The 25,548-nt window shown below is 44.2% G+C and overlaps 3 protein-coding genes across 3 annotated transcripts in view; 2 read left to right on the top strand and 1 right to left on the bottom strand.

Moving 5' to 3' along the window:
• Positions 1-1,375, top strand: part of LOC119421224 — a 4,948-nt gene extending 3,573 nt beyond the window's left edge. The window contains exons 2-3 of the mRNA XM_037688602.1: positions 352-583; positions 660-1,375. Coding sequence (XP_037544530.1) covers positions 352-583; positions 660-1,375 — 948 coding nt within the window. The remainder of the gene's footprint in view (positions 1-351; positions 584-659) is intronic.
• A 543-nt stretch (positions 1,376-1,918) lies between these two features.
• Positions 1,919-16,464, top strand: armc5 (armadillo repeat containing 5). The gene is made up of 8 exons (XM_037688710.1): positions 1,919-2,022; positions 7,156-7,542; positions 7,638-7,668; positions 7,759-7,869; positions 8,992-9,850; positions 11,525-12,267; positions 12,356-12,488; positions 14,664-16,464. The coding sequence occupies exons 1-8, from the start codon at positions 1,930-1,932 to the stop codon at positions 16,024-16,026; spliced, it is 3,720 nt and encodes a 1,239-aa protein (XP_037544638.1). The 5' UTR covers positions 1,919-1,929; the 3' UTR covers positions 16,027-16,464.
• A 1,714-nt stretch (positions 16,465-18,178) lies between these two features.
• LOC119421338 (cytochrome c oxidase subunit 6A, mitochondrial) lies at positions 18,179-20,130 on the bottom strand. Its single transcript, XM_037688709.1, has 4 exons — positions 19,989-20,130; positions 19,705-19,774; positions 18,411-18,553; positions 18,179-18,340 (listed from the first exon to the last, which is right to left on the bottom strand). Exons 2-4 carry the CDS (start codon positions 19,772-19,774, stop codon positions 18,248-18,250), a joined length of 306 nt encoding a protein of 101 aa, XP_037544637.1. The 5' UTR covers positions 19,989-20,130; the 3' UTR covers positions 18,179-18,247.
• Positions 20,131-25,548: the final 5,418 nt, after the last annotated feature.

The raw sequence follows: 25,548 nt of genomic DNA, 5'->3' as shown, positions 1-25,548 counted from the left end.
TGACCGGTTCTGTTATTCAGACTGTATGACTGGTTCTTTGTTTTTCATACTGAATGACCGGTTCTTTGTGTTATTCAGACTGGATGACTGGTTCTGTGTTATTCAGACTGTTTGACTGGTTCTGTGTTATTCAGATTGGATGACCGGTTCTGTTATTCTGACTGGATGACTGGTTCTGTGTGATTCAGACTGAATGACCGGTTCTGTTATTCAGACTGGATGACTGGTTCTGTGTTATTCAGTCTGGATGACTGGTTCTGTGTGATTCAGACTGGATGACTGGTTCTGTGTGACCAGTTCTGTGTTATTCAGACTGGATGACTGGTTCTGTGTTGTTCCTCGTGTCTGCAGTACATCTCAGAGCTGCTTCAGAGCTCCACGTCCAGGACTCGGATGGCTGGACGGGCGCGCTTGTCTCCGTCCCACACCGTCCTCCTGTCTCTGTCCCTGCTGTCTGAGCGGATCAGCTACCGCTCCGTGTCCCGGCGCTTCCAGCTGGAGAAAGGAAACATCCACCGGATCTTCTCCTCGTTCTGCGAGCGCATCAACGCGCTGGAGGAGAAGCTGATCAGATGGCCGCTCGGTGGGTGGACCGGGCTCAAGATGTCCGAACGAACCCGAACAAAAATAATTAACGTTCTGTTTTTTCTGCTCTCCAGGCAGAGAGGCTGAGGAGACACTTTTCCCATTTTCCAGTCTGCTTGAACGAGACGAGCAGGAGGACGGCGTCCCTCTGGTCCTGGGAGTGTTGGGACACACGCTGGTTCCTGTCCGTTTGCCTGCAGGTAAACTGGACCCAGAGAGCGGAGCAACGCTGGAGAAGATGGCGAAGCGGGAGGCCCATCCCGACTCGTGGTTGAACCTCGAGCTTGTGTGCTGTCGAAGAGGCCGGTTCCTTCACTGCAGAATCAGCAGGGGCTCGGACCGGGACAGAGGCAGAACTCTGAGGGACCGGCTCAGACGGCACCCAGAACTGATGCCTTCAAGGTCCTGCCTCGTAGCCCGATCCGGTTACCCACTAACTGCACATGTTTTAACCCCGTACGCAGGAAGCCGTGGACCAAAAGAGGAACTTTTTAACAGAACCCTGGAGGAGCTCTGTCAGATCCTGGACCGGGCCGTGGCCGGCCTGAAAGCCAGGTTCAAACGGCTCACGTCTCTGGACGTGGGAAACCACGACCGAGCCAGAGCCGTGGTTCTGACGGCGTGTGTTCTGCACAACGTGTTCGTGAGCACGGGCCGAGACGTTCGAGGACAGCCTGGGAGAGAGAGCGCTCCGACCGAGGAGGAGGAAGAGGAGGAGGAAGAGGGCGTTCGGAGGCGGGACGCTGTCGCAGATTTGCTGCTGAAAAATGTTCAACCTGGAAACTTATGAAGTTTTTTATCAGCCAATAAAACCTTAAAAATATATTTACTGTTGACGTCTGAGTCCAGCTCCACCTTCATTTGATATTTACTGTAGTTTTTCCAACTACAAACTACAACTTTACTTCAGACCTGTAAAAGAATTGAAAACTAAAAGTATTTTTTATTTGAACAGATGTACCGTAATTTCTGGATTATAAGACACTACTCTTTTCACACGCTTTGAACATCAATAAATGCTGCGGCTAACTTGTGTTTTTTTTGGGGACAGGCTAACGAGCTTCATGCTAACGAGCTTCATGCTAATGAGCTTCATGCTAACGAGCTTCATGCCACCAAAACATTTAGCCTCTTCACACCCGGGCGCCCTCATGCCTGCCCAATGCATGTCTCTCTTGGGGGGTGGGTCCTCGTGACTCAATGAGACTACCTGTATAAATAAAGGTAAAAAAATAAAATAAATCTGACCAGTGAAATTACGAAACAGTTCACAGTGGACCAATGAAACCAAGGGAGGGTCCATTCTCCCCTCCCCTTTGTGCCCCCAGGGAGGGGGGAGACGTGATGAAGAGGACGGCACAAGCTCAAGCACGCAGTGCACAGCGTATATATGTCTGTGGTGCACAAGAGGAAGATGAAGCGATCATTGACTTCCTGGTAGGCTACTGCATTTTTTTTTAACTGGCCTTGTTACCGGCACCGTTTAGAAAAAAACATTTACTGTGTGTATCTGTGTATGTTATTTAATTAGAAGTTTAAAATATATTTCTGTGTAAATATCTCATGTTACAACGTGGATACCTGCGGCTTATACACAAGTGCGGCCTATATATGTACAATTTTTTGTGTGTGGGCGTGGCTTATATTCATGTGTTCTTAGTGGGCGTGGCTTATATTCAGGCGCACTCGAATAGTCCGGAAATTACGGTAACTGGAACGGAGAAAATTTAAATATTTTCTAACTCCATCAATTTTGTAATAACAACAACAAAAAAAGTACATTTGATGGAGAAACTGTAGAAGACCAGCATCAAAAGATGTGATTTATTAGGGTCACCATGGCAACCACACACCTGCGCCTGTCACTCCCTGACTGCCAAGTTAATGAGACAAACAGAAACTGGAGGAATAACAATATGGATTGAGCAAATTCTTGAACCGTTGACAGAAAGTCTCGAGTCCTGCAGCGGTGAGACGCACCGAGTAGACACAAATAATTAGTTTAATTTGTAATTTATATTTAAAGATTTGTTCATCTGCGACAGCTCTAACGTGAAGTGACATCGTCACCCTGCAGTTGGACATTCTGGGCCAGAAATCTCCACAAATCCAAAAACTTAAACTGAGATTCTGTAAAAAACGTTAAAAGGTTTCAAAAAGCCATTTCAGACTCGTAAAGTCCAATTTTCCGAGACCCGTTTAAACTTTGAACCGTGTTCGTGCTGTGAAGCTGCAAACGGGACTCGGTTTGACAAAACCTCGTCGAGGTTCATCATTTTGCTTTTTGACTAATGTTGCCCACCTTGTACGAAAAGTTCAATTCGGTTTATTTATAAAGCCCCAAGTCACAACAGAAGTCGTCTCAGGGCACTGAACAGAAATTCATATATATAAAAATAATAATTTAACTTTATTTATGTGAGGAGCAGCTTTGAGTTTAACTCCATCGCAGAACTCTCATCTTGAGCGAGCATGAAGGCGACAGTGGAAAGAAAAACTCCCTCGTGAGGAAGAAACTTTTAGCAGATCCAGGCTCAGGACAAGCGTCCGTCTGCTTCTACCGGATTCAGCAGGATTCAAAATTTAGCCGCATATTTTGAGTTATAATTTGCACGTTTTATTTTAAAGTTGTATGACGAGACGGAAAAACTTCACAGAACAGCTACAGTCTAAGGTGCTTTAACAAACTACATAATAAAACGTAAATAAAATGGGAGTGCATCTTTTGCTGCACGAAAATCAAAAGTTTTATTGCAATAATTATATAATTTTCATCAAGATAATACATCTAAAAAAAATACAATAACGTGGAAAAAGTTACATTTTTTGTCAATTATTTCAGAAAATGAAACTTGTAGATTACAAGTAACGTAAGAGCAGTTAAATATTAATGATTTCATTCTTAGCAGTCACATCAGTGTGTGTCGACTGATGGAAAGTGTTTTTTAAATATAAAACTGTTGAGACGAGAGTGACGAAACACGACAAATAAAATATTTATATAAATAATCCATCTGATTGTGTAATGCATGTCGTATAAAAATAAATCTTACTTCGTTGTTGTTGGAGCCTTTGCTTAGCTTCAGGAATCTCTTCGGATTGGTTATTTTAAAAAATCCTTTAAAACAAGGACGAATAAAACGAGTCCGTTCTAACCGGCTCCACAAACTGTAACAGTAAAGAGATGAATAAAATGAAAAGTTACAGTTCATTAGTCGTTAACCTTCTTGGTAAAACCAGAAGTGTTCTCCGGCCTGACGTCCGTGCTGCTCGTCTGGGCCAGGCTGGAGATGGCCTGAGCCAGGTTGTTGATGGCCTCGATCTTCCTCTCCTCCAGAGCTTTCTGCTGGGCCCACATGCTCAGCTTCCTCTCCTGCAGCTCCATGTACAGCTGCAGGACGTCCTGCGGGGGCCTGGCGGGAGCGGCGGCGCCTGTGGCGGGAGGCGTGGGGAGGATCGGGGTGAACCTTTTGCTGGCTATGGCCTTTCCCACTCTGGTTCCGCTGAGCTTGGCCTGGCGCTCCGCTTCCATCTCCTCCCTGCTCCGACCCAGAACCTCGTGAATGGTTCTGAAGAACTCCCAGTGGACGCTGGCCGTCCCCAGCCGTTTGGACCTCTCTGCGTTCTTCCTGTACGTGGCCAGCATGTTCCTCCACTTGAGGTCGCACTCATACGCCCTCACGGTGACGTCCGTGACCCCCGACTCCCTCAGTTTTACGTTCACTTTCTCGGCCACCTGCTCCCAAAGTTTCTTCTTCTTGCACACGGGCTGGTCAAAAGCCTGATCCATGTCCAGCCGGGTACTGACGAGGTGCCATGTAGCCTGCAGCGTCCAAATAAACTCTGAAGATGACAATAAAGGCAAGGCACTTAAAAATACAGAAAACTACTGAAAGGAATGCAGCATTGGTGACATCATAAGAATGAGACCAGAAATGTACTGCAATTTCAATACGACTATTGTAACATAAGTTACAATTACTACTACTATTACTCAGACTACACTATATTGTGGTTGTGTTTATTGAAAGCACCCAGCAAATAAAAACACAAAAATAAATGTGTCTCATTTTTTTCCCCATTACTTCATCCAAGTGTCTCATTTTTTTGTTTTGCGTTCCCTTGCAACGCTGCGCTGTATGTAGTGTCACCTCACAGACAACAGCAACAATGGAGCAGACGCCCGTATTTGAGGTTCATGGAGTTTGCGACTTGGCGCTATATAAATAAACTGCATTGAATTTTGAAAATCAGCCTTAAATATAAAGATATCCAGTGTGTGCGGCAGGGGTTAAAATTAGTTTTACGTTGGATATTTCACGTTCATGCTCCGTCACTCGGAGAGGGACCGTCAACAAATTACTGTATTTTCAGAGTATTTGTCAAAGCAGCACTACGCATCAAAACTGAAGTTTTCTCGGTATATTTCTGCATGGTAATAAATCATGACTTTTCTCACCATTTAAAATACAAAACAAGGTGGCACTTGCATTTCAAAAGTACTGTAACTTTCTTTTAAAGCATCAAAGTTCATGCTCAGTCATCCAGGTACAAAATACAGTAATGGTCAGTCAGGTCATCTGGACAGTTTCTTTTTTGTGGAAAGACGTTTCGCCCTCTATCCAGAGGGCTTCATCAGTCACCAGCAAACTGGTTGGTCCACTAAAGGAGTGTACTGCTTAGTGGGGAAAACAGTTTACTTGGTACTCCTCAGACTGATGAAGCCCTCCGGAAGTGTGCGCTTATTGTGTTTTTAGTTAACGCTTTCTTAGGTCTTATTACCGTTTTTCTTTTACACACATTTTAATACCTTTGTTGGATTTAACTGGGACCCTGTGTACACAATTTCGTTCCACCACATGCACCACATGTGGTGCGAATGACAAAGAATCTTGAATCCTTGAACGAACTTTGACGCTTTAAAAGAAAGTTAACTTTTAAAACTTTTGAAACACAACTGCCACCTTGTTCTTTTGGATTTTAAACCGCGAGAAAATTCACGATTTATAAACATGCAGACATATACTGAGAAAACTTGTGATACATGGTGCTGCTTTGACAAATACTCTGGAAATAAAACATTATAACGGTGTTCAGGCCAAGCTCATTAGCTTGGTAATTTGTTGACGGTCCCTAAGAGAACCATGCTCCTCCAGTGATGGACTGAACAGCTGATTGAAATCAGGCTGCCTGCCGGTTTGAACGAGGAAGCCCTGAACCCACGGAGCATGAACGTGAAATATCCAAAGTAAAACCAATTTTACCACCGCAGCACACACTGGATATCCTTATATTTAAGGCGGATTTCAAAACAAAACTCCATTAAATCATGTCATCTGGACCAGTTTCTTTGAGGGAGGAACGTTTGTTGTCTGTGAGGTAACACTACTACATACAGTACAGTAATGCGAGGGAACGCAAAAGTTAAAAAAATAAAATAATAATAAATCCCCCACGTCCCTTCCGGGGTTCCGTATAAAACAGTAACGTTACTTAAAAAAAAAAAAAAAAAAGACCGGATTATCCCTTTAGTTCAGCTACGTTCACGTCACGCGGTCACGTGATCGTGCGAGGCTATATACATCGCTAGCGCGGCCTTTAGGGAGCTAAAAAATCACGTAAAAAATTACCTGCTTTAATTTTATCGCTGTCCGTGTTGGACATTTCCTTTCCTTCCGCATCCGTGTTTGATATCACGATAGTGTTCGTCTCCTCCATATTAACGCTGAACCACAACCAGCAAATGCATTCGATTTTTGTCAGCGGTGTGCCTAGCGCGGAATTTAACAACCGTACCGATTGCGCCGATGCTCTGTCTTAACGATGACTTTTACAACGACGCTTTTGTAGTTTGGGAGTTGTAGTCCGTTTACGTATCTCGGACTCTGAAATGAAACCTAATCGTTTTGGCTAGGTTCGCGTGACAGTGTTCCTTTCTTGCTTTGGGAAACGTAGTTTTAAAAAAGCACAGAAGACTTTAATGGAAGTAAAACGCGACGTAATTTGAACTACAAATCCCAGAAACTTGTAAACGACACACCCCTTCATTTCTGCTTAATCTCGAGACCGCCCCTCTTTTGTTGTTTGGCTAAAGATGGCGTTAGCGGCTAACACAGGCGATTGCATTTTGTTTTTTTACAATTTTTTTTCGGGCATTGGTAACATAACTTTGACAAAATAGAACCTTATTTGTAATTTGATTTGCAAATAATGTTACATCGAGCAGATACGTAGAATAACGCTCGCTCGGCCTTCAATCTGTAGGCCTTTTTAAAAGGGAGTAGACCTGAAGCGGGAGACTCAATTTCCCATTAGCGATTGCGGCGTCAGGTGGTACAGCTTTGCGTTGTATTTTTTTAAAGCACAGCGAGTGGAATTTTAATGGATATTTCAAAGAAAATAGAGAAATGGAAGAAGCACACGTCCACCACTTGAATTAGTGGTGATTTATAGCAGAAATATGTATTTTTATTTCTCATAAATTCACTAGAAGTGTGCAGTGATGCGTCATGCAGTCTGTAATATTTATCAGAGCATAAAAAGAGAATAAGTTTACACGTGACTTTCCAGTGGACCATGGCTTCATCACCAGGGAAAGGTGATCGGAAACCCCAAAGAATACACTCCAAAGAAGGTCCCCCAGCACTTCCAGAGTCCTCTTTGACCTGGTGCCTGGCTCACCTCCACAAACCTGGAGCAGAACCTGAACATCAGGCAGGGTCTGTAAACTGCAGAGAAACCGACAAGAGGTCCAAAATGTCTCAGTGGCGAGCTCTGGTTGCCATCAGGACACAACACATCAAGGGGGACAAGGCTGGCATCGCCAGGTTCAGAGGTCAAGGTGGTCTCCGTCCCCTGCTGGACCTGCTCAAACAACCCGATTGCTCCAGGAAAACTCTGGACCTGGCTCTCAGCATCCTGGCCAACTGCTGCACGGAGCTGCAGACTCGCATAGAGGTCAGAAAAATCACTTACACATTCATGTTTTACATTCGTAGGATAAATCGATCTTTAAAATTGCAATTTAAAGTTGTTTTTTTTCCCCTCTAAAGGTCCGTAAGCTTCAAGGAGTAAACGTTGTAGGTATGTAATGATCACATCTCTTTAAGAAGTTCAGTCTTGTTTGTATTTTGTACAGCCTGCATGTAAACATGTTTTTGTTGACTCCCTCAGTGGACATCATGAAGAGAAACGTAGCTGTGGAGTCGGTCCAGAACCGGGCAGCTCGGGCTCTGGGGAACCTGGCCATGGATCCAGAAAGCTCTGCACTCATTCACGCTGCAGGTAATGATCACATGTTGCTTTGTCTCATTACGTTTATGAAACTGTAATCATTTTAGTATGTTGCACATTAATCTTAACCTCAGAGCGTAAATTGATCAAATGCATGCTGGGAAATATCTGGACAGTTATGGGACATACGTGAAGTGACCAAAACAGAATTACTAAGTTACTCACTAGCGCATATTATTATGCTATTTATATCTAATGATGCACTGATACCACATTTTTTTCAACCAAGTACTAGTACTTACATCTAAGTACTTGAGTAACGTTGCTAAAACCTTAAATATAAACGTTATTAAAACAACAAGGCAGTGGACAAAGTTTTGTTCATTTTTCTCCTGAAGAGACGTCGAGCTCGCAGCAGCACGAGTGCAGAGGCGACAAGTGGTTTAACATCTAATCCTGACCCTCGAGGGCCACCATCCTGCATGTTCTACTTGTTTCTCTGCTCCAACACAAATGACTCGTGGTTAAATTATCTCTTCGTGTTCTGCAGAAGTCTGTTAATCACCTAATTCAATCCAGGCGCGTTGGAGCATGGAAACATCTAAAACATGCAGGATTGTGGCTCCTCAGAACCACGATTAGACACCTCTGGCTCAGCGCTGGGTTAGATACCATGTCTACTAATTAATTACCAGTATTTGGCCGTATCCGCCCTCCCTTCAGAGTGAACATTGATGGAGGCGGCTCGGCTTACACCACAAGGTGTATTACTGCCATCAGGAGAGACAACAAAATAACAATATCACTACGTCCAAACAGCTGATATCGCTCCACTTCCACCACCTGTCTGCTCAGCTGAGCGGTGAACGTCACTCTGCCAGAAAGTGGTATCAGTACTGTGGTATTAGTACACTTTTATTAGTGCTTACACGATACTGAGGTAGTGGTGCATCCCTGTTCTTCTCTGTGATCATGATTAGACCATGTTGGTCCTTCTCCTCAAGAACTTAAACCAGTTTAAAAAAAAAACCACCACAAAGTTTATGAACTGCAAACAAAACAAAAGTAAAATAAAGTGTTTTGCATTCATGACTCGGCTCATAAACATCTGTAAATGTTTTTATCTTTAATTAGCTCTTTTTATTTTATGGTTTTGTGTGTGTTTGTGTACAGGTGGAGTTCCTCTTCTCCTTCTGTGTGTGTCCCTGCTGTCCGCCCCGTCGTCCCCCACGGCTTCGTCCTCTGTCCCCTGTCCCAAACTGGAGTGTGCTCAGTCGGCTGCTCGGGCCCTCCTCTACCTCTCAGACTCGCCCTCGAACCGCCTCTCGCTGCTCACCCAAGGCACCTTATCCTCCCTGGCTCCCCTCATCGCCCCTGAATATCCCCACGGGCTGCGGCGGGCAGCGCTCAGGGCCCTCCATGAGCTGACCCGGGGTTGCGGCATCGAATGCGCCAAGGAGCTGTCCCGCTCCGGCGTCCTGGCTCAGCTCGGTGCCATGGCGTTGGGGGAGTCTGATGAACCTCTGGAAGAGCTGGCGCTGAAAACGATGGCTAACGTGTGCTCTCAGGGCTGCATGCGGCCTCTCGTCGGATCCCTGGGCGTCATTCAGAAATTCACAGAGGAGGTGAAAAAGGATTTGCTGAAGTCCGGAGTCTTTTTTAAGGCTCTGTGTTTGTGCTGTAAGGAGGCGGTGAACCGGGCCAAGGTGAAAGAGAGCGGTGGGCTGGAGGTGCTCATCAAATTTTTGTCCTCTCATCAGAGTCATCCACTGTCCAGGCTGGCCATTCTGGCCTGCGTGGACTTTGTTTTTGACGAGTCCGCCATGGAACAGCTGCAGGAGTTCGGGCTGGTTCCTCTTCTTGTAGCACGGCTCGTCAAACTCACCAGAGGGGAGGACAGGGTGGACGCCAGCGTCCCCTCCAACATGTCTCCTAGTGAGCTCCTGCCCTCCTCGGGGTTGGAGTCGTTTGATTTTCCCCCTCCGGAGGGATTCAAGAGGGAGCAGGGTTCATCGAGCTTTTTAAGTCTCAGGTAAGGAAAAGTCGACGCACACCTAAACCATAAATCCATCTTTTATTCACAGTGGGACATGGCAGACAAATAAAATGTTCAAACTGAGAAATCGTACATTTTGGGAACAAAATGAGGAAATTTTGAACTTGATGGCAGCAACACATTTCGTAACAGTCGGGACGGGGGTGATAAAAGGCCGAAAAGAGAATTTTGTAACTAATTGGGTTAATTGTCAGCAGGTCAGTAAGAGGCCGGGGTATAAAGAGCAGTTTGGAGGTAAAGATGGGCAGAGGTTCACCACTCTGTGTGAACAACTGTGTCTGACGAGGCTGAAAGTCAGTTTTGGATGGTCGTGATCTCCGGGCCCTCGGGGACCACTGCATTAGAACAGGTCTGGTTCTGTTCTGGGCTCAGGAACACTTCCACACTGTAAATTCAATTCAAAAATACTTTATTAATCCCAAAGGGAAATTAAGTGTCATAGCTCATCATCCTGGTTTCATTCAGGAGTTGTTATAGATGCTGATAGCTGTGGGCAGGAAGGATCTCCTGCAGCGAATCCCAAGAATCTGGCCATAGATACCGATCTATCCACCCAAATCCTGCTTGCTATCAGATCCAGCGGGCCTCTCAGTCCACCTGGGCAGCAGAACTGTCCGAAAGCTCCTCGTCCCCACAGACAGCTGAAGGTGTTTGGGGATGATCCCGGTCCTCCTTTTATCATGAGCTGAGTTTCCCACCAGCTTCATAATCTCGGCGGTCAGGTACTTGAGCATCACCACCAGGTTGACGGGAATTCGTCCACGGCGCCTCCTTTCTCAACTCATTTGGGATTTGGGGCTGTAGTTGAGGTATTTTGAGCTTTTGAGATGTTAATCAGCTGCTCCTGGTTGTTAAAAAAACCTTGTTGCCATGGTTATGCATCATAACAAATGCCCAAAAATAAAAAGGTTCCAGGAAAAATCTTTCCAGCTGCACAGCATCTGATACCAGAGAAGGTAATCATCTGAGAAAAGTGATTTACATCCAGAAAAAATAGAAATTAAAGTTTTCAAAAGCAACAACAGAATGAAAGTAACAGCTGCTCCAACGTGCAGCCACCCTGAGCGGCGCAATTCTAGGAAAAAAAAAAAAACGTTCATGCTGCTTAAAGCTCTCAAAGAAGAAACCAGATGTGAACATCCAGAACCGCAGCCGTCTTCTCTGGGCCAGAGTTTGTTTCAAATGGACTGAGACAAAGTCCAGAACTGTTCTGGGGTCAGACAGATCCAAGTTTGAAATTATTTTTGGAAATCACAGACCCTCGTATGTTCCATACTAAAAAAGGAGAGGAACCAGCCTGCCTCTCTAATGGTATGGGGATGCATTAGTGCCTCTGGCATGTACAGCTTACACATCTGGAAAGACGCCTTCAAAGCAGAAAAGTGTCTACAGGTTTTAGAACATCTGCCCCCATCCAGGACTGATGGACAGCTGGAATACTTGGTTCTCCTCCGGTCCTGGACATTTCACAGCACGAAACATGGACCGGAACAACTTTTCTGAGCTCTGTTGCTGCCGTAAAATTCAAATGACCTTTTTTTTTTCTGTTACATTTTCTTCGTTTCAACATTTGATCTGTTGTGAATTTGTAAATCACTGCAACCGTTTCAGAATCGAGGTATTCATGTCCCACATGGTGGCTCTCTGCAGGTCCTGGTTGCTGTCAGAGGGCTTGATCTCTTCTGAGGGGGAGCTGCTGGATTGTTCCGGTGTGGACGCAGACTGGGGCAGTCCTCAGGCCCCAGCGGCTTCGTCCCCTCAAACCTCCTCCCCAAACCCGTACTCCAGTTCTGCTCTTAAAAACTCGTCTTCGTCCAGCTCTTCAGTTCCTTCTAAAAAGGCAGCTGTGTCCTCCTCCTCTTCCTCCTCCTCAGGGAGCATCACAGATCCACCTCCAACCCGACACGGTTCCTCCTCCTGCTCCTCTCCTGATGATCTAACCCAAACGCCTGTTCCGCCAACGAAGTTCTCCTCCCCACAGAAGAGGAGAAGAGCTCAGTCGGCAGCTTCCACGACTCAAGTCACTCTTGAAAGTCCTCCTCCTGCTCCTCGCCCGGCTGCCTATCAGCACCCGTACCACCCTGAACCCTGGACGTCCGAGTCCCCCATCCTGCTGCTGCTGTCCCGGTTCTCCCACGCCAGCGACCCCAGCGCCGCTCTGATCAGCTCTGGTGTTGTGTCCGGCCTGCTCTTCTACCTCACTCAGCATCACGACCCCAGCAGCAGGTGCTTCCGTCTGCTCGGCCGTTTGAGCTGCAACCCAAACTGTCTGCAGCCGCTGGTTCGAACGGGGTCTGTGTCGCTGATTCGCCACCACCTCTGCCTGAGAGACGACCGGTCCGAGGGCCCGGGGAGGCAGACGGCCAGAGTGAAAGCTAAAGTTAAACAGCTGGGTGAGATGGACGCAGCAGCAGCTGGTTTGAGTTTCATGTAAAGTTGATAAAAGCACTCGGTAACAGTTTCTGCTCGTTCTCTCCGCAGGCGACACTCTGCTGACTAATCTGCGTGTCCAGTGCGAGTCTGGGTTCGGTTCTGGCGTTCTTGCGCACGTGATGCTGTCGGGTTCAGAGTCCGACAAGATGAACTGCTCGCTGTCGTTGCCGCTCATCAGCAGGTGAGTCACAGACGATGATAAATTTATCACTCGCAAATCTCACCAGCCCGCGTTTTCTTTTAGAAGTAAAGATGGGCAGGGGTTCTTGGTTTGTTCACCATTTTCTGTTGATAAAATATGGACCCGTGGCATCTCTAAATCACCGCGTTCTGTTTTTATTTATTTTTTACACAACGCCTCATGGATTTGAAACTGAAGTTGTATTTGGATCAGTTGATGATTAAAAAGATGAACACGCGTGACCCGTCACGTCGAACCGGGGATCGAGTCGTGAGGTGGTGTAGAGAGACGTAAACAGCTCCAACGTTTAAGTAAAACAAATAAAATGAATAAATACTTAGGCCTGTCGTGATAAACAAAAAAGCAATTAATGGTAAATGAAAATTATCAACCTCACTTTCATTTATCGGCTTTATCGTTTCTTCATGTCTCTCTCTTTCTATTGAAGACACTGGATGAGAAAAGGCTCAACTCCGGTGCTCTTCGCTCTTTTCTCTTTAAAATCCCTTGTAACGATTAAAAATTGCGTTTGTGGATCGTTAAAAGCAGCTAAGCTAACAGGCCGACCTGGGGGGGGGGGGGGGGGGGGTAGACAGCCCATGTCACATCAAGGGGCCTCCCTCCCATTTTTCTTAAAGAGACACGCTGCTCGCTCCCTCACTAGCCATCCTTCGGTTCAAACCGTCTTATACTGCCATCCAGTGGTCAAAAAAGGTACTACATTCAAAACAAATTAACCAACATTTCTTTTTAATTTTGACAATAATTACTAATTATTGTCAAATTTTAAACAATATTATCGTTTATCACCATAATTTCTGAGACAATCGCCCAGCAACATTTGTAATCATGACAGGCCTATGGGTTTCTTGAAGGAAACATCCCACAGAATGTTGTGAAGCACTTTCTGAGCTGTACAGACGACTAACGATGATTTTGAGCAAAAAAAAAAAAATGAAATTTTCTCTTTGCCCGAAAATATTTTCCATGCCAGTTGGAAAATCCTGATCTCCAAACATATTTTGAGGTTTCCCGTTTCAGATTATCCTGAAAATATGCTAAAAATAGCTTTCAGGCGTATTTTCCATGAGTTATTTGGTTTACCGGGACAAATCAAACCGTATCTCTGGAACCTCCTCAGGATGATGAAGATGAAGAAAAGTCAGAAATCTGAAAACGAGTTTTATTTGTTTTGATCAAATCAGACTCGATGGCTGATTGTATGGAAAACCATTTCATTCAAAATTAAATAAATAGTGTTATTTAAAATTATTAATACATTCCATTAAATAAATAAATGTTCCCATGAAATAATAATAATAATAATAATGTCATCACAATGTCAGCACTGTATGTTTCCATACAATGGCGAAATTAGTCTCTGCATTTAACCCATCCACCACCAGGTGGTGCAGTGGGCAGCTATTGAAAGCGCCTGGGGGGCATTTTGGGGATGAGGTGTGCTGCCCAGAAACACCACGTGATGTGCAGTGACTGGGGATCGAACCTGGGACTTTTGGGTCCCAAGCCGGCTGCCCTGCCTCTACACCACCATCCTCCAAGATTTATTTATTTATTTCAAGATTTATTTTTTATTTATTTATTTATTTATTTATTTATTAATGGGGTTTGCGACTAGTGACAAATCTCTAGACTTTTTTCTGTTACTGGAGACTTTGTTGACAAAAGCACGTTTGGTAGCGCTGTAAGCCCCTCCCACTTCCTCAAGCTCTGACAGCTGTCAGTCTCACAGCAGGGAGGAGAATACTCTGCTGTGATTGGTCAAAAAAGATAGAGAAAACCCCGCCCCCTCATTTGAATATAAGAACATGAAATAAAAAGAGCTTAAGGTGAAAAACGGGGTTAAAAAACAAAAGCCCCTGAAATATGTAAAGTAGCTTTACAAAATAAAAGTCACAAAATGAAACTCCATTAATAAATGACAAAATAAATAAATTTGAAATAAAAATAAATAAATCTTGAAATAAATAAAAAATCAATCTTGGGCGGGGGAACTAAACATTTCTGTTTACATTTACACTATTTACGTTTCAATGGGAACATTTGGAATATTTATTAATCATTTTTATTTATTTTATTTTGAATGAAATGGCTCCATATGATTTGACGTGATCTCATATAAGTCGTGTAAAGTCTTTTTTTTTTTCTCCGCAGCAACAAGTCCCTGTTGAGGAAGCTGCTTCTGGATAGCGGCGGTCTGCGTTTGGCTCTTCAGCCTCTTGGCTGTGATGATGACGATGATGATGATGAAGAGGAGGATGAAGAGGGCGACGCCCACTGTGGAGGGCTCCTTTCTGACTTGTTTAATCCTCCTCGTCCAGGTGTGACAACTCCGCTACATTCTTTATATTTCTCCCTCCTGACCGAATGCCTGTCTGCTCTGATGAGTACCGTTAAAACGGACCGGGTCAAGCAGAACTCCGACCCAGTCGCAGTCAGTGAGACCGACGGAGATTCCCCCCCACCAGTAAAAAAGCCCCGCCTCACTGACACGTGTCCCTACGAAGACTCTGACTTGGACCTGGTTCTGCTGCTTGACGATGGGACCCAGGTCCGAGCCAACAGGGAGGCTGTGGCTGGAGCGGAGGGCGCGGCCGGTTCTGGTTCTGAATACTTCCGAGCTCTGCTGAGGGGCGGGTTCGGAGAAGCTCGGGGCGGCGCAGAAGAAGCCATCTGCATCAAAGATGTCAGCGCAGGTGCGTTACTTCCTGTGCTGCATTACCTGCACGGATGTCGCCTCGGCGGAGCCCCACGGTGCCACACGTTGGACTCTCTGGTCCGGAATGGACCGGTTGCCTGCCAGAACAGAACCACGGCGCGCTCCGCTGAGGACTTCCAGAAAGCACCTTTGGGTGAAGCGATGATCGGCGCCTGCAGGTTCTTGGTAAACGAGCTGCAGAGGGAGCTGGAGGACGTCGTCGTGTCGTTCCTCACGGCCTCGGACCGCCGCGAACCGGCGTCCACAGGAGACGGCGCCGAAAGATCCGAGTCCAAAATGGACCAAGAGCGCAGAGAACCCGCAGAGGAGGGCCTGGAGACGCTGTCGGAGCTGAGCGGACGGGCGAGAAAACTCAAAACGCTCCTGCAGCAAACGGAGAGCAAAACCGCGTCTTTAGCCGGAACGATCCAGGAAGTCATCACCGGACTGAACTCGGGTTTGGACGAGAACACGATCAGAAAAGTGATTTCTGATTCCAAACCGGTCCTCGCGTCCGTGAACAGAGAGAAACCTCCAGGACCCAAGAACTTGACGAGATTCGCTTCCTCCTCAGAAACCGCAGCTGGGAGCGAAGTCCTGGCCGCGCTGCTGCCCCAGTTGTACTGGTTCTCCCAGCGTTACAGCTACCCGTCCCTGGGCCGGGCCTGCCTGTCTCTGCTGCTGGGACGTCAGGACCGTCCTCGGGCGTTTTCGTCCTCCGTGGCTGCAGATTGCCTTCGCAGGCTGGCCCGAGAGGCGGACTGTAGGGAGACCCTGAAGCAGGATCTGCTGAGCCTGGTCTCTGGGGCTCTAAGCTGAATCAAGACTTTAAACCCGGGGGCCTCCAGTCCTGGTCCAGTCCTCGAGGACCGGGACTGGACGCCCCTGAACTACTCGTTGACTGAATCAAACGGCAGAGCTACGCTGAGCTCCTGCAGCTGCCATCGTCTTTATTTTTACTCATTTGCCTGAAAAAAACACGTATAAATTTATTTAACGCAAATTTATTTTCACCGTTTCGAAACACTTTAAAGTTTTGATGGAAAACTTTGATTAAAACGTTGATTTTCTTTTTTTTAAATTTGTAATTTTATTTGGAAAGCGTTAAAGCGAATGGGAAAACGTGCCGTAGCTGGATCCATCGGTTGTCTTTAGTTGTTTATTTTGTACATAGAGATGATTTAAAACGGCAGACTGTCCTGTTTAAATTTATGCCACTAAATATATTGTTCGAACATCACTTCACTGGTTTTGTCGTTTGTGCATCAAGAATACGAGATTACCCAGAGAGAGAGAGAGATTTTCTCTTCTGAGGACTAAAATGACAAATCGAATAATTCTCATGGAAGTTTTTTAAAGAACTTGTTCAAAACATCAAAGTTCATGCGCAATAATCCAGGTAATAATCCAACAAAGTTCAGGTCATCTGGACGGTTTTATTTTGTTCAACACAAAGAAACCGTCCAGAGGACCTGACTGATCTTTGTAGGATTATTACCTGGATTACTGAGCATGAACTTTGTTGTTTTGAACCACTTTGGCCATGGCTGCCTCAGAGGAGTCGACGGGGGAGAGGGTGGACTGAAGGTGTAAGACTCGAGTTTGATGGGGCTCCTCGGACTGATGAAGTCTTTTGGATGAAAGATGAACGTTTCAAGCAGGGCTTAATTTGAGCTGGATTCTGCCGGAACAGGATCTGGGAACTCTTATTTTGATAGGGTGCGTTCCGGTAACTGTTTGCTTGGATCCGGTAACTCCCAGGCTTACTGATAATAAAGCTGAGAACAAATATGACGGCCTTGAACGAATAAACCTTCTAATGGATATGTAAACTGAAAATAATTTTATAAACACTAATTTTAAACACAACAATCACGAGCAAAAAAAAAAAAAAACCTCTCCGCTTCTACCCTTAAAAAAATCTCCGCTCCTGAAAGAGTGGTGGGGGTGAGGGCCGAGCTAACCAGGCAGTCGTACGTGGGCAGCCGCCTGGAGGTTTTACATGTGGAGTCGGACAACAAGAAGCAGGAAGTGTTGGGCTCAGAACCATCAAGGTGGATCGGGGGGCGGGGGGGGGGGGTAGGATGCTTGACAGAAGGGGTGTGTTTACAAATGTAGATGTTGAACAACCCGTTAAAATACACCAAAATGCAGGAAATTGCGTTTATTAAAAATTTTCTGTGGGAGGACCCCCAGACGCCCTCTGTTTGCGTTCTGGCATCGATTGGTTACAAATTAAGCCCTGGTTTCAACACAAAGAAACCGTCCAGAGGACCTGACTTTGTTGGATTATTACCTGGATTATTGAGCATGAACTTTGATGTTTTGAACCACTTTGGCCATGGCTGCCTCAGAGGAGTCGATGGGGGAGAGGGCGGGCTCCAGAAACCATCTTATCACCATCAAACTGGTTGGCCCACTATGTGAGTGTGCTGCTTGTGGGACTGAGTTTGTTGTGGCTCCTCAGACTGACGAAGTCCTTTGGATGAAAGACGAAACGTCTCAACACAAAGAAACCGTCCAGAGGACCTGACTCGCGGTAACTTTGTTGGAACTTGCTCTGAAATTTTTTACATTTCGGTTTAGAAACGGCAACGTCAAATTCTTTGTCCCTCTCTTGTAGATGAAGATGCGCTCCCTTGACTCCGACCTCTGACCCTTGGATCGTCTTCCACACTCACCATGGACTGTAGGGTGCTACACAATAAGTTGTCCACGCAAAAATAGTAGATTATACAGTCGTTAAGTTTTGTAACGCTGATCTGCAGGTTTCAGATCATCTACCTTCTGCTGAGCCATTAATTGGTTAATTTAAATCAGGTGTGTCGGAGCAACAACGGCGCGCTCGGTGCCGGTTCAAGTCTTCATTTGTGACGTTTTCGCTTTTCCTCACTCGTAAAACGCCTCGAGGGAAAACCGAGTACAGATTTGACCCCAGTTTTAAAACAAACAGAAGCTGCTCTCGTTCGGATCAGGTACAAACGTTTATTCTGGTCGGCGTGTAAATTATAAGCAGGTCCGGCTGAGAAAACGGGTCGTCTCAGTGGTGACCAGAGTCCTCGTAGCCGCCGGGAAGAGCGTTGGCGTGGGAGTTGTGGAACAGAGTGTGGTTTCCGTCGCCCCACGGGAATCTCTGGAAGAACACGTTAGTTTGTTTTAATCGCGGTGGTAAATCTGAGAGGCTGCAGGTGCCGAGAACTCACTTTGGTGCGGATACGCAGGTGAGAGTAGTGCACGAACTCCGGCTGGTCGTGCGAGTGATCCTTCATCTTCAAGTAGGCGTTGGCCATGCAGACCCCGACGCCGGGCAAGGCCATGACGAATGTCAGGATCTTCCAGGTCCTCGCTGCGGAAAACAGACCAACAAAGTGCTGACACCTCAGCAGAACACGGTTCTGTCCACGTTTAACCTCAAACTGTCGGCCTTTCAGCCCAGCTCCGGCTTTAACAAAACCAAGTCAGACCTCCGAGCAGAAACCTCTGTGTGTGAACGTTTATGAAGCATTCAAAACTGTGATCCATTTTTCTTCCGTACGTTTTTGGCACGATTCTCATCCTGCACTTTTCAGCTATTTCTACAAATCGTGAATCAAAACGTTCGGCTCTTTCAGGACAATCCTACTATAAAATTTGGTATTGGTGCAGCTTTAGCTTTTTGAAATATTTAGCTCTTGCTGCCACTTTTTTCCCTCAGGAAATGAATTGAGCTCATTTTACCTCCTTCAAAAATCTTTAGATCCGTTTACAACCTTTTACGGCTCCTTTCACATTTTGTGCTGGTTCGGCTTCTTTCAGCTTCTTTGTGCAAATTTAAATTTTTCCTGCTACCTTCAGCTGTTTTGTGATCCTTTCAGATTCTTTCTGCTAACTACATTATTTGTTCTTCTAACTTCTTTCTGCTAATTTCAGCTTGTTATGCTCCTTTCAGCTTATTTCTGCTAGTTCAGCTTTTTCTGGTATTTCAGCTACTATTTGGCTGTTTATAATTTTTATTTGAGCTTTTTCAGCTAATTCCACATTTTTGCACTCATTTAAACTTTGTTCAGCCTAATTCAGCAAAAATTTGCTCTCTCCACTTCCTTCCTGTAATTTCAGCTTCTTTCTCTTTTTTAGCTACTATTCAGCTATTTTTTGCCAGTCTCAACTTTTTTCTGAAGATTTCCACTTTTTTGTGCTTCTTTAAGCCTAAATGGGCACAATTGTGCTCTCTTCACATCCTTCTGGTAATTTAAGCTTCTTTCTGCCTTTGCAGCTATTTTTTGCTAATTCCATTTTTTTTAGCTAATTTACAAATTTTGCGCTCATTTCTGTTTATTTAAACCAAATTCAGCACATGTGCTCTTTATGCTTTCTTCTGCTAACTTAGGCTTGCTCTTCCATTTCAGAATGGTTTTTAGCTAATTTCAGCTGTTTTTCAGCAAGTTCTTCAGCAATAAGCATTCGCACTGCATTTTTGCAGGCAATGCAGTTTGGTTTGGAAGGTAAAGACGCACTGACCTCCTCCCTCGTGGCTCGCTTCTGACGCAGCTGCGAGCAGCCGACGAGCAGCTAAAGCAGCTGGAGACATCTACAGGACAAGATCGGGACCAATTAACGAGCTTTAAAATGCTCCAGCTGAATGATCAGAGCTCATGGGTCCACAGGAATGTAAAACCTTTCAAATGAGCCAATATTTCAAAAACAGTAAATATTTCTGATTGGATATTTGTCCTACAAATAACCATCAGCTAAAGGAAGGCCTGCTGTGCAGAAAGAAACCTCGAAGTTTGTAAACAACTCACCTTTCCAGGTGCTCGGTGTTTTTGTTGTCCTATTAGTTTTGCTCCTGTCTGCTTGTTTTGTCCTTCAGTCCGTCCTGAGCTGAACTGAGACAAACTCCTCCTCTTGAAGTCCGTCACTGGGCCAAGAAAGGTTATATTTGGAAAGGGGCTGTTGACATGTGACACCTGGGACGAGGAAGGGAGGACCAGGTCAAACAAAGACTAAACTCCCATTACTGCTGGAGGCTTGTTTTTATGCAAACGGTTCTGGTTTGAGCTGAACAGCAGCGGGACGATCACTGAGCTGTTTACTGACCGAGGTTCAGCTGTGGGTCAAAGGTCAAACACAGAGTCCAGCTTTGTTCCCCCTTAAACTGAAGGACATTTGAGTTTATATTAAATGGCCACAAATAATATTTATTATTGGTGAATATACCATCCTGTTTCAATAGAATTTAAAAAAATATACATGTTGAACAAAATGTCAACACAAAAGCATTTTATATTTAATTTGGAAAATTTAAGGATTAAAGAAAACTCAAACATCCTCCTGCAAACATGATGCACATTCAAAAAAGATCAAATTAAGTAAAAAAATAATAAATTAATCCAGAGTGCTGAAGTAGCTGAAACTTAAGCTAACATAAGCAAAATGCTAGCTAAAAACAAGAAATGTTAAGTAACAAATAAGCTTAAAAAGTAGCAAAAGTTTAGCGCAAAGTAACTAGTAGCAAAACTCCAAAATTTTAAGCTAGAATAGTTATATCTTAAAACAGCAAAATGCTAGCTAAAGACCTATTTAGCATTTGCTAAACACAAAAAGTAATAAACGCTAGCTAAAATAGCAAAACCTTAGCTAAAAGTATCAATAGGCTAGCAGCATAAAAGAGTGGAATGCTACTTAAAAGCAGCAAAAGGTCAGCTAAAAATAAAGGCTAGTTAAAAATAGCGAAAAGTTGCAAAAGTCTAGCTAAAAACCAAATGTACTATAATGCTAAAAGTAGCAAAATGGTAGCTACAGATTAAAGTACCAAGAGTAGCTAAAGGTTAGCAAAAAGTTAAAAGTAGCAAAAAGCCTGAGCTAAAACTATCAAAAGGCTAATATAAAGTAGCAAAGTGTTCGCTGAAAGCGGCAAGATGTTAACTAAAAGTAGTTTAATTTCAATTCAGTAACATTATTTATCTAAGGAAGCAGCAGATTGTGTTGAGTCTTGATTTCGTCGCAGTCTCCCATCCTGAGCGAGCACAAAGGAGACAGTGGAAAGGAAAAACTCCCTTTTAACAGGAAGAAACCTCGAGCAGAACCAGGCTCAGAATGAGCGGCCATCTGCTTCGACCACCTGTGTTTGAGAGAAACAGACACAAAATGGCAGGTCCAGGTGAACTTTCTATAGGAGGAAAGACCATGTTAATATAGAAATAACTACAAATACAAACTTCCTTTGATGAAATGAGATTAACTCTGCAGCAGCATTTTGGATTAAAGTCTTGTTAAATATAGCAAATATTTAGCTTAAGGCTAAAAGTAGCTGAATAGTAGCTAAATGTAGTAAAATGTTAAGTAAAAACTAAAGCTAAAACTAACCAAATTATAGCTAAAAAGTAAAAGTAGCATAATTTGACAGTTTACCAAAGCTGAAAACAGTTTGAATTTGTTAACAACAAACAAACAAACTCCATAAGTTGTTTCCACATTAAAAAAATGATATTTCCTGGTGGTCAGATCTGAAGAAACTAGATACCTCCAAAGTGTTTGTAAATGTGAGAAGAATCGTGCAAATCATGCATCGGTCACTGAGCAGCCTTGATGCATGAGCACACTCTTTATGGTGGAGTCATCAGAACCTGGACCAGACCCTGGACCAGACCCTGGCCAGAGCTGGAGAACAGGATGTGGATGAACTGATTTTTTAAAGGAACAATGGCAGACTGTCCACCAGGTGGAGGAATGCTGTAATGAATGAGTGTCCAGTTTAGTTTTACACTCCTACATTTGTGTTTATTACTTTACAGTGTGGACAAAAAGGATTGTGTCAGATTTATCAGCGCGTAGTTTGGGTGTAAAATCTTTAAATCTTTCAAATTCAAACACAAAGATTTCCAGAGTTTGAAGGTTTTCCCAGGCTGCTCTGTGCCTCATCTTTTCTCTCCCGCTCTCCTGTGAGTCGGTTTTAAAAATTCGCAGAGGTTTTTGTCATTTCTGTCTGGACGGCTTCAGGCAGAAGTACAAACAGCGGCAGAGCCAGCAGTGATGTCAGCCGTCTGAGCCGTGAATCGTCGTCTCAGTCCGAATTTGTCAGACTCTCTGACAAACAGGTTCTGGCTGTCCGGTTATTTGGGGCCTGCCATAAGAAAAGGGACAAGAATCTTCATGCACTGCAGTGCTTCCAGTATTTTTCTGTGGCAGCTCCCATTCTTATCCACCTCTAAACTGACTTTTAAACTTTATTATGTTTTACTTTATCCGTCAACTTTATTGCGTTCCAAACGGAAGATTGCTCGCACACAAATTACAGTTACCACGGCAACGCAATTTGCCAAAAACGAGCCCCGTAGGAATGAATGGACAGTGCTTCAAAATCCTGTCACACCTGAACTTGTTTTAAAATATCTCATGAACCAGTTAAAAGAAAATCATAAAACTTTCACAAAATACTTTACCGCAGCTTTTGATACTGTGGACCACAGTATCCTTATATCGCGGTTAGAATACTGGGTTGGGATTACTGGTGCCGCATTAGATTGGTTCCGTTCATATCTGAACAACAGGAGTTTTTTGTGTTAATGTTGCTAATAGTTTATCGCCTTCAGTGCCTATTTCCTGCGAGGTCCCACAAGGCTCAATTCTCGGACCCCTTCTGTTTTCATTGTATCTGCTCCCCTTGGGGCCTATCCTGAGGAAACATGGTCTTTTGTTTCATTGCTATGCTGATGACCGTCAGATTTATCTGTCCTTAAAACCAAATAGTGCATGCACAATTCATCCTTTATTAAAATGTCTTGATGACATTAAGGTTTGGATGGCTTCAAACTTTTTGTTTCAACAATCAGAAAACTGAAGTCACTGTGTTTAGTCCTAACTCTACTGCTGTCTCTGTTCCTGTAAACCTGGACTCTCTTGAGCCTTACCTTTGTTACAAATCTCGAGATGGTTTTAGATTCTGACTTTAAGTTTAATCAACAGATTAACTCTGTTCTACAAAAAGGCTTCTTCCAGTTAAGGCAGACAGTTGAGCTTGAGTCCATGCTGACCAGATCTGACCTTTAAAAATTAGTCCATGCCTTCATTACAACCCGGCTGGACTACTGTAATGTTCTTTAAGTTGGGGTCAGTCAGGTCTCCCTTTCACATCTCCAGCTCGTCCAAACTGCTGCAGCTCGGCTTTTTACAGGAACTCATAGGTTTGAGCACATTTCACCAGTTTTATCCTCCCTTCACCGGCTCCCTGTACGTGTCCTTGCACCCTCATACTTCTGACTTCAACCATATGTTCCTTCTCAGTTGCTGAGATCATCTGAGCAGCTGCTTTTGGTTGTACCAAAATCCAGGCTGAAGCTCAGAGGAGATCAGACTTTTTCAGTCATTGGCCACTTTGGAACAATCTTCCCCTCAACATTAAACAGGACACTTCACTTCCTGCCTTTAAATCTCTCCTAAAAACACTTGTTGTCACTGACGCTTAACACAGTGTGATTTGATTTAGTATTTCATTGTTTCTCATTATTTTTACGTTTTTATTTTTGATGCTTTTTTCTCCTCTAATTACCGCCTTGATCTTATTGTTAAGTACTTTGGTAACAGCTGCAGTTTTAAATGTTCTTTTTAAATAAATTTGACTTTGACTTGACAAAATGATAGTTGTTTTACAATTAGCATTTAAGTCCACCTGATTCAAAATGGCTGCCAAAGCTAACCTGGAAAACACAAAATACACTAAATTCAGTCACTTCTAGTGATACTGAGATAAAAAAAAGTTTGAAAGGAGTCGGTGATCCTCAAAGCTGATGACGGCTGTTATAAGATCTTTTTTCATTCTTTAATAATTTGCCTTAAACTATTAGTGAAAACGTCTGTTAGCAAAATATCTCTGAAACTACTGAACTGTTTGCTGCCCTAGAGAATACAGAAATTGTTGCAAAGTGTAAGACGTGCTAAAACTTGATATGGTGGTAGCCAGACGCCATTACCACCCCGTGCTGAATGTTAATCAAAAATTCAAGATGGCGGCCACAGCTAATACTCTTTGTCGTCTTTAGACGCACTGAGCTAAATTTTGTTGCAGTAGCTGAAAACACTTAAATGACCCAAGTGGTGCTGATTTAAGAAGATGAAGAATAAATCAGTCTTTGGAGGAAGATTGACAGAACAAATCAACAGGTTCTCTGTTCGAACTGAAGGAGCAGCGGTTCCACCAACACGGTTTGAGGCTGCATCACAGACTCGACACAAAAAAACGTGCAAAAGACAGACACACAGAGGGATGTGTAAACACCCTCCATGAGGTCCCTTCACTCCCACACAGTCTGTCAGAGTGTGGTGCCAGCAGGAAGACAACTGTTGGTTGTCCGCTGCGCAGTAAGTGTGATGTTGGACTGAGGTGAAGAAGACTCTGTCCACTGGAGACGTCCTGTTTTCTCTCCCACATGAAGCCGAGGCTCTTTTGATTCGAGCGGCTCTCATCCGAGCTGTTTGTTGAGTTCGTTTTCTCCATGACGACCACGTCTCTGTTTGTTACGCCGACACTCGAGACATTTGAAGCAGGAAGAGAATCCAAACCAGACGGAGAGAAACATTCACATGATGAGGTTTAAATCCTAATTTGAAAGTTAAATTTAAAATCTAACTTGTGTAAAGATCTCAACAACGAAGCTCCACCTTATATTAAAGATCTTGTAGTTTAATATTTTCCACAGTACTCCACTTTCAGTCTGCAGGTTTACGTGTGGTTCCTAAGTTTCTGAAGAAGCAGAGCTTTCACTTGTCAGATTCTTCTCTTGTGGAACCAACATCCAAATTCTGTCCTTGACGCTGACGTCATGTCGACTTTTCGACTAGGATTAAAACTTTCCTTTTTGACAAATCCTACAGTTAGGGTTTCCTGAGCTATTCTTTAGTTCTGTTGCTACAAGCTTGGACTGCAGGAGGACAAATTGACCACATTACTTCAATTCAATTATTGCTGCCTTTAATTTGTGTTTATCTTCTCAGTGAAACAACACCTGGACCATAGAAACCACCCTGGACCATAAAAAAAACTAAATGTGAATCATAGAAACCACCCCTGGAACACAGAAACTACAAGTGGACCATAAAAACTACACCTGGAGCAAAGAAACTACACCTGGGTAATATAAATCATACCAGGACCATAGGAACTACACTTGAGTGATATAAACTACACCTAGACCATAGAAACTGCACCTGGACCATACAACTACACCTAGACCATAGGAACTACACATGGACCATAGGAACTACACATGGACCATAGGAACTACACATGGACCATAGGAACTACACATGGACAACAGGAACTACACTTGGACCATAGGAACTACAAATGGACCATAGGAACTACAC

Source organism: Nematolebias whitei, chromosome 15, assembly GCF_014905685.2.
Source record: "Nematolebias whitei isolate Nwh7 chromosome 15, NemWhi1, whole genome shotgun sequence".
NCBI lineage: Eukaryota > Metazoa > Chordata > Actinopteri > Cyprinodontiformes > Rivulidae > Nematolebias > Nematolebias whitei.
Note: the sequence above shows the minus strand (reverse complement) of the source record. Positions and strands in the feature narration are given on the sequence as shown.

Excerpts from the sequence above, each read along its gene's own strand:
- armc5 (XM_037688710.1), top strand. The coding sequence starts at position 1,930 with ATGAAGAGGACGGCACAAGCTCAAGCACGCAGTGCACAGCGTATATAT. Across the intron at positions 7,669-7,758 it reads TCAAGGAGTAAACGTTGTAG|TGGACATCATGAAGAGAAAC; the intron begins GTATGTAATGAT and ends TGACTCCCTCAG. Across the intron at positions 7,870-8,991 it reads TGCACTCATTCACGCTGCAG|GTGGAGTTCCTCTTCTCCTT; the intron begins GTAATGATCACA and ends GTTTGTGTACAG.
- LOC119421338 (XM_037688709.1), bottom strand. The coding sequence starts at position 19,774 with ATGTCTCCAGCTGCTTTAGCTGCTCGTCGGCTGCTCGCAGCTGCGTCA. Across the intron at positions 18,554-19,704 it reads AGCGAGCCACGAGGGAGGAG|CGAGGACCTGGAAGATCCTG; the intron begins GTCAGTGCGTCT and ends TGTTTTCCGCAG. Across the intron at positions 18,341-18,410 it reads ACCTGCGTATCCGCACCAAA|AGATTCCCGTGGGGCGACGG; the intron begins GTGAGTTCTCGG and ends GTGTTCTTCCAG.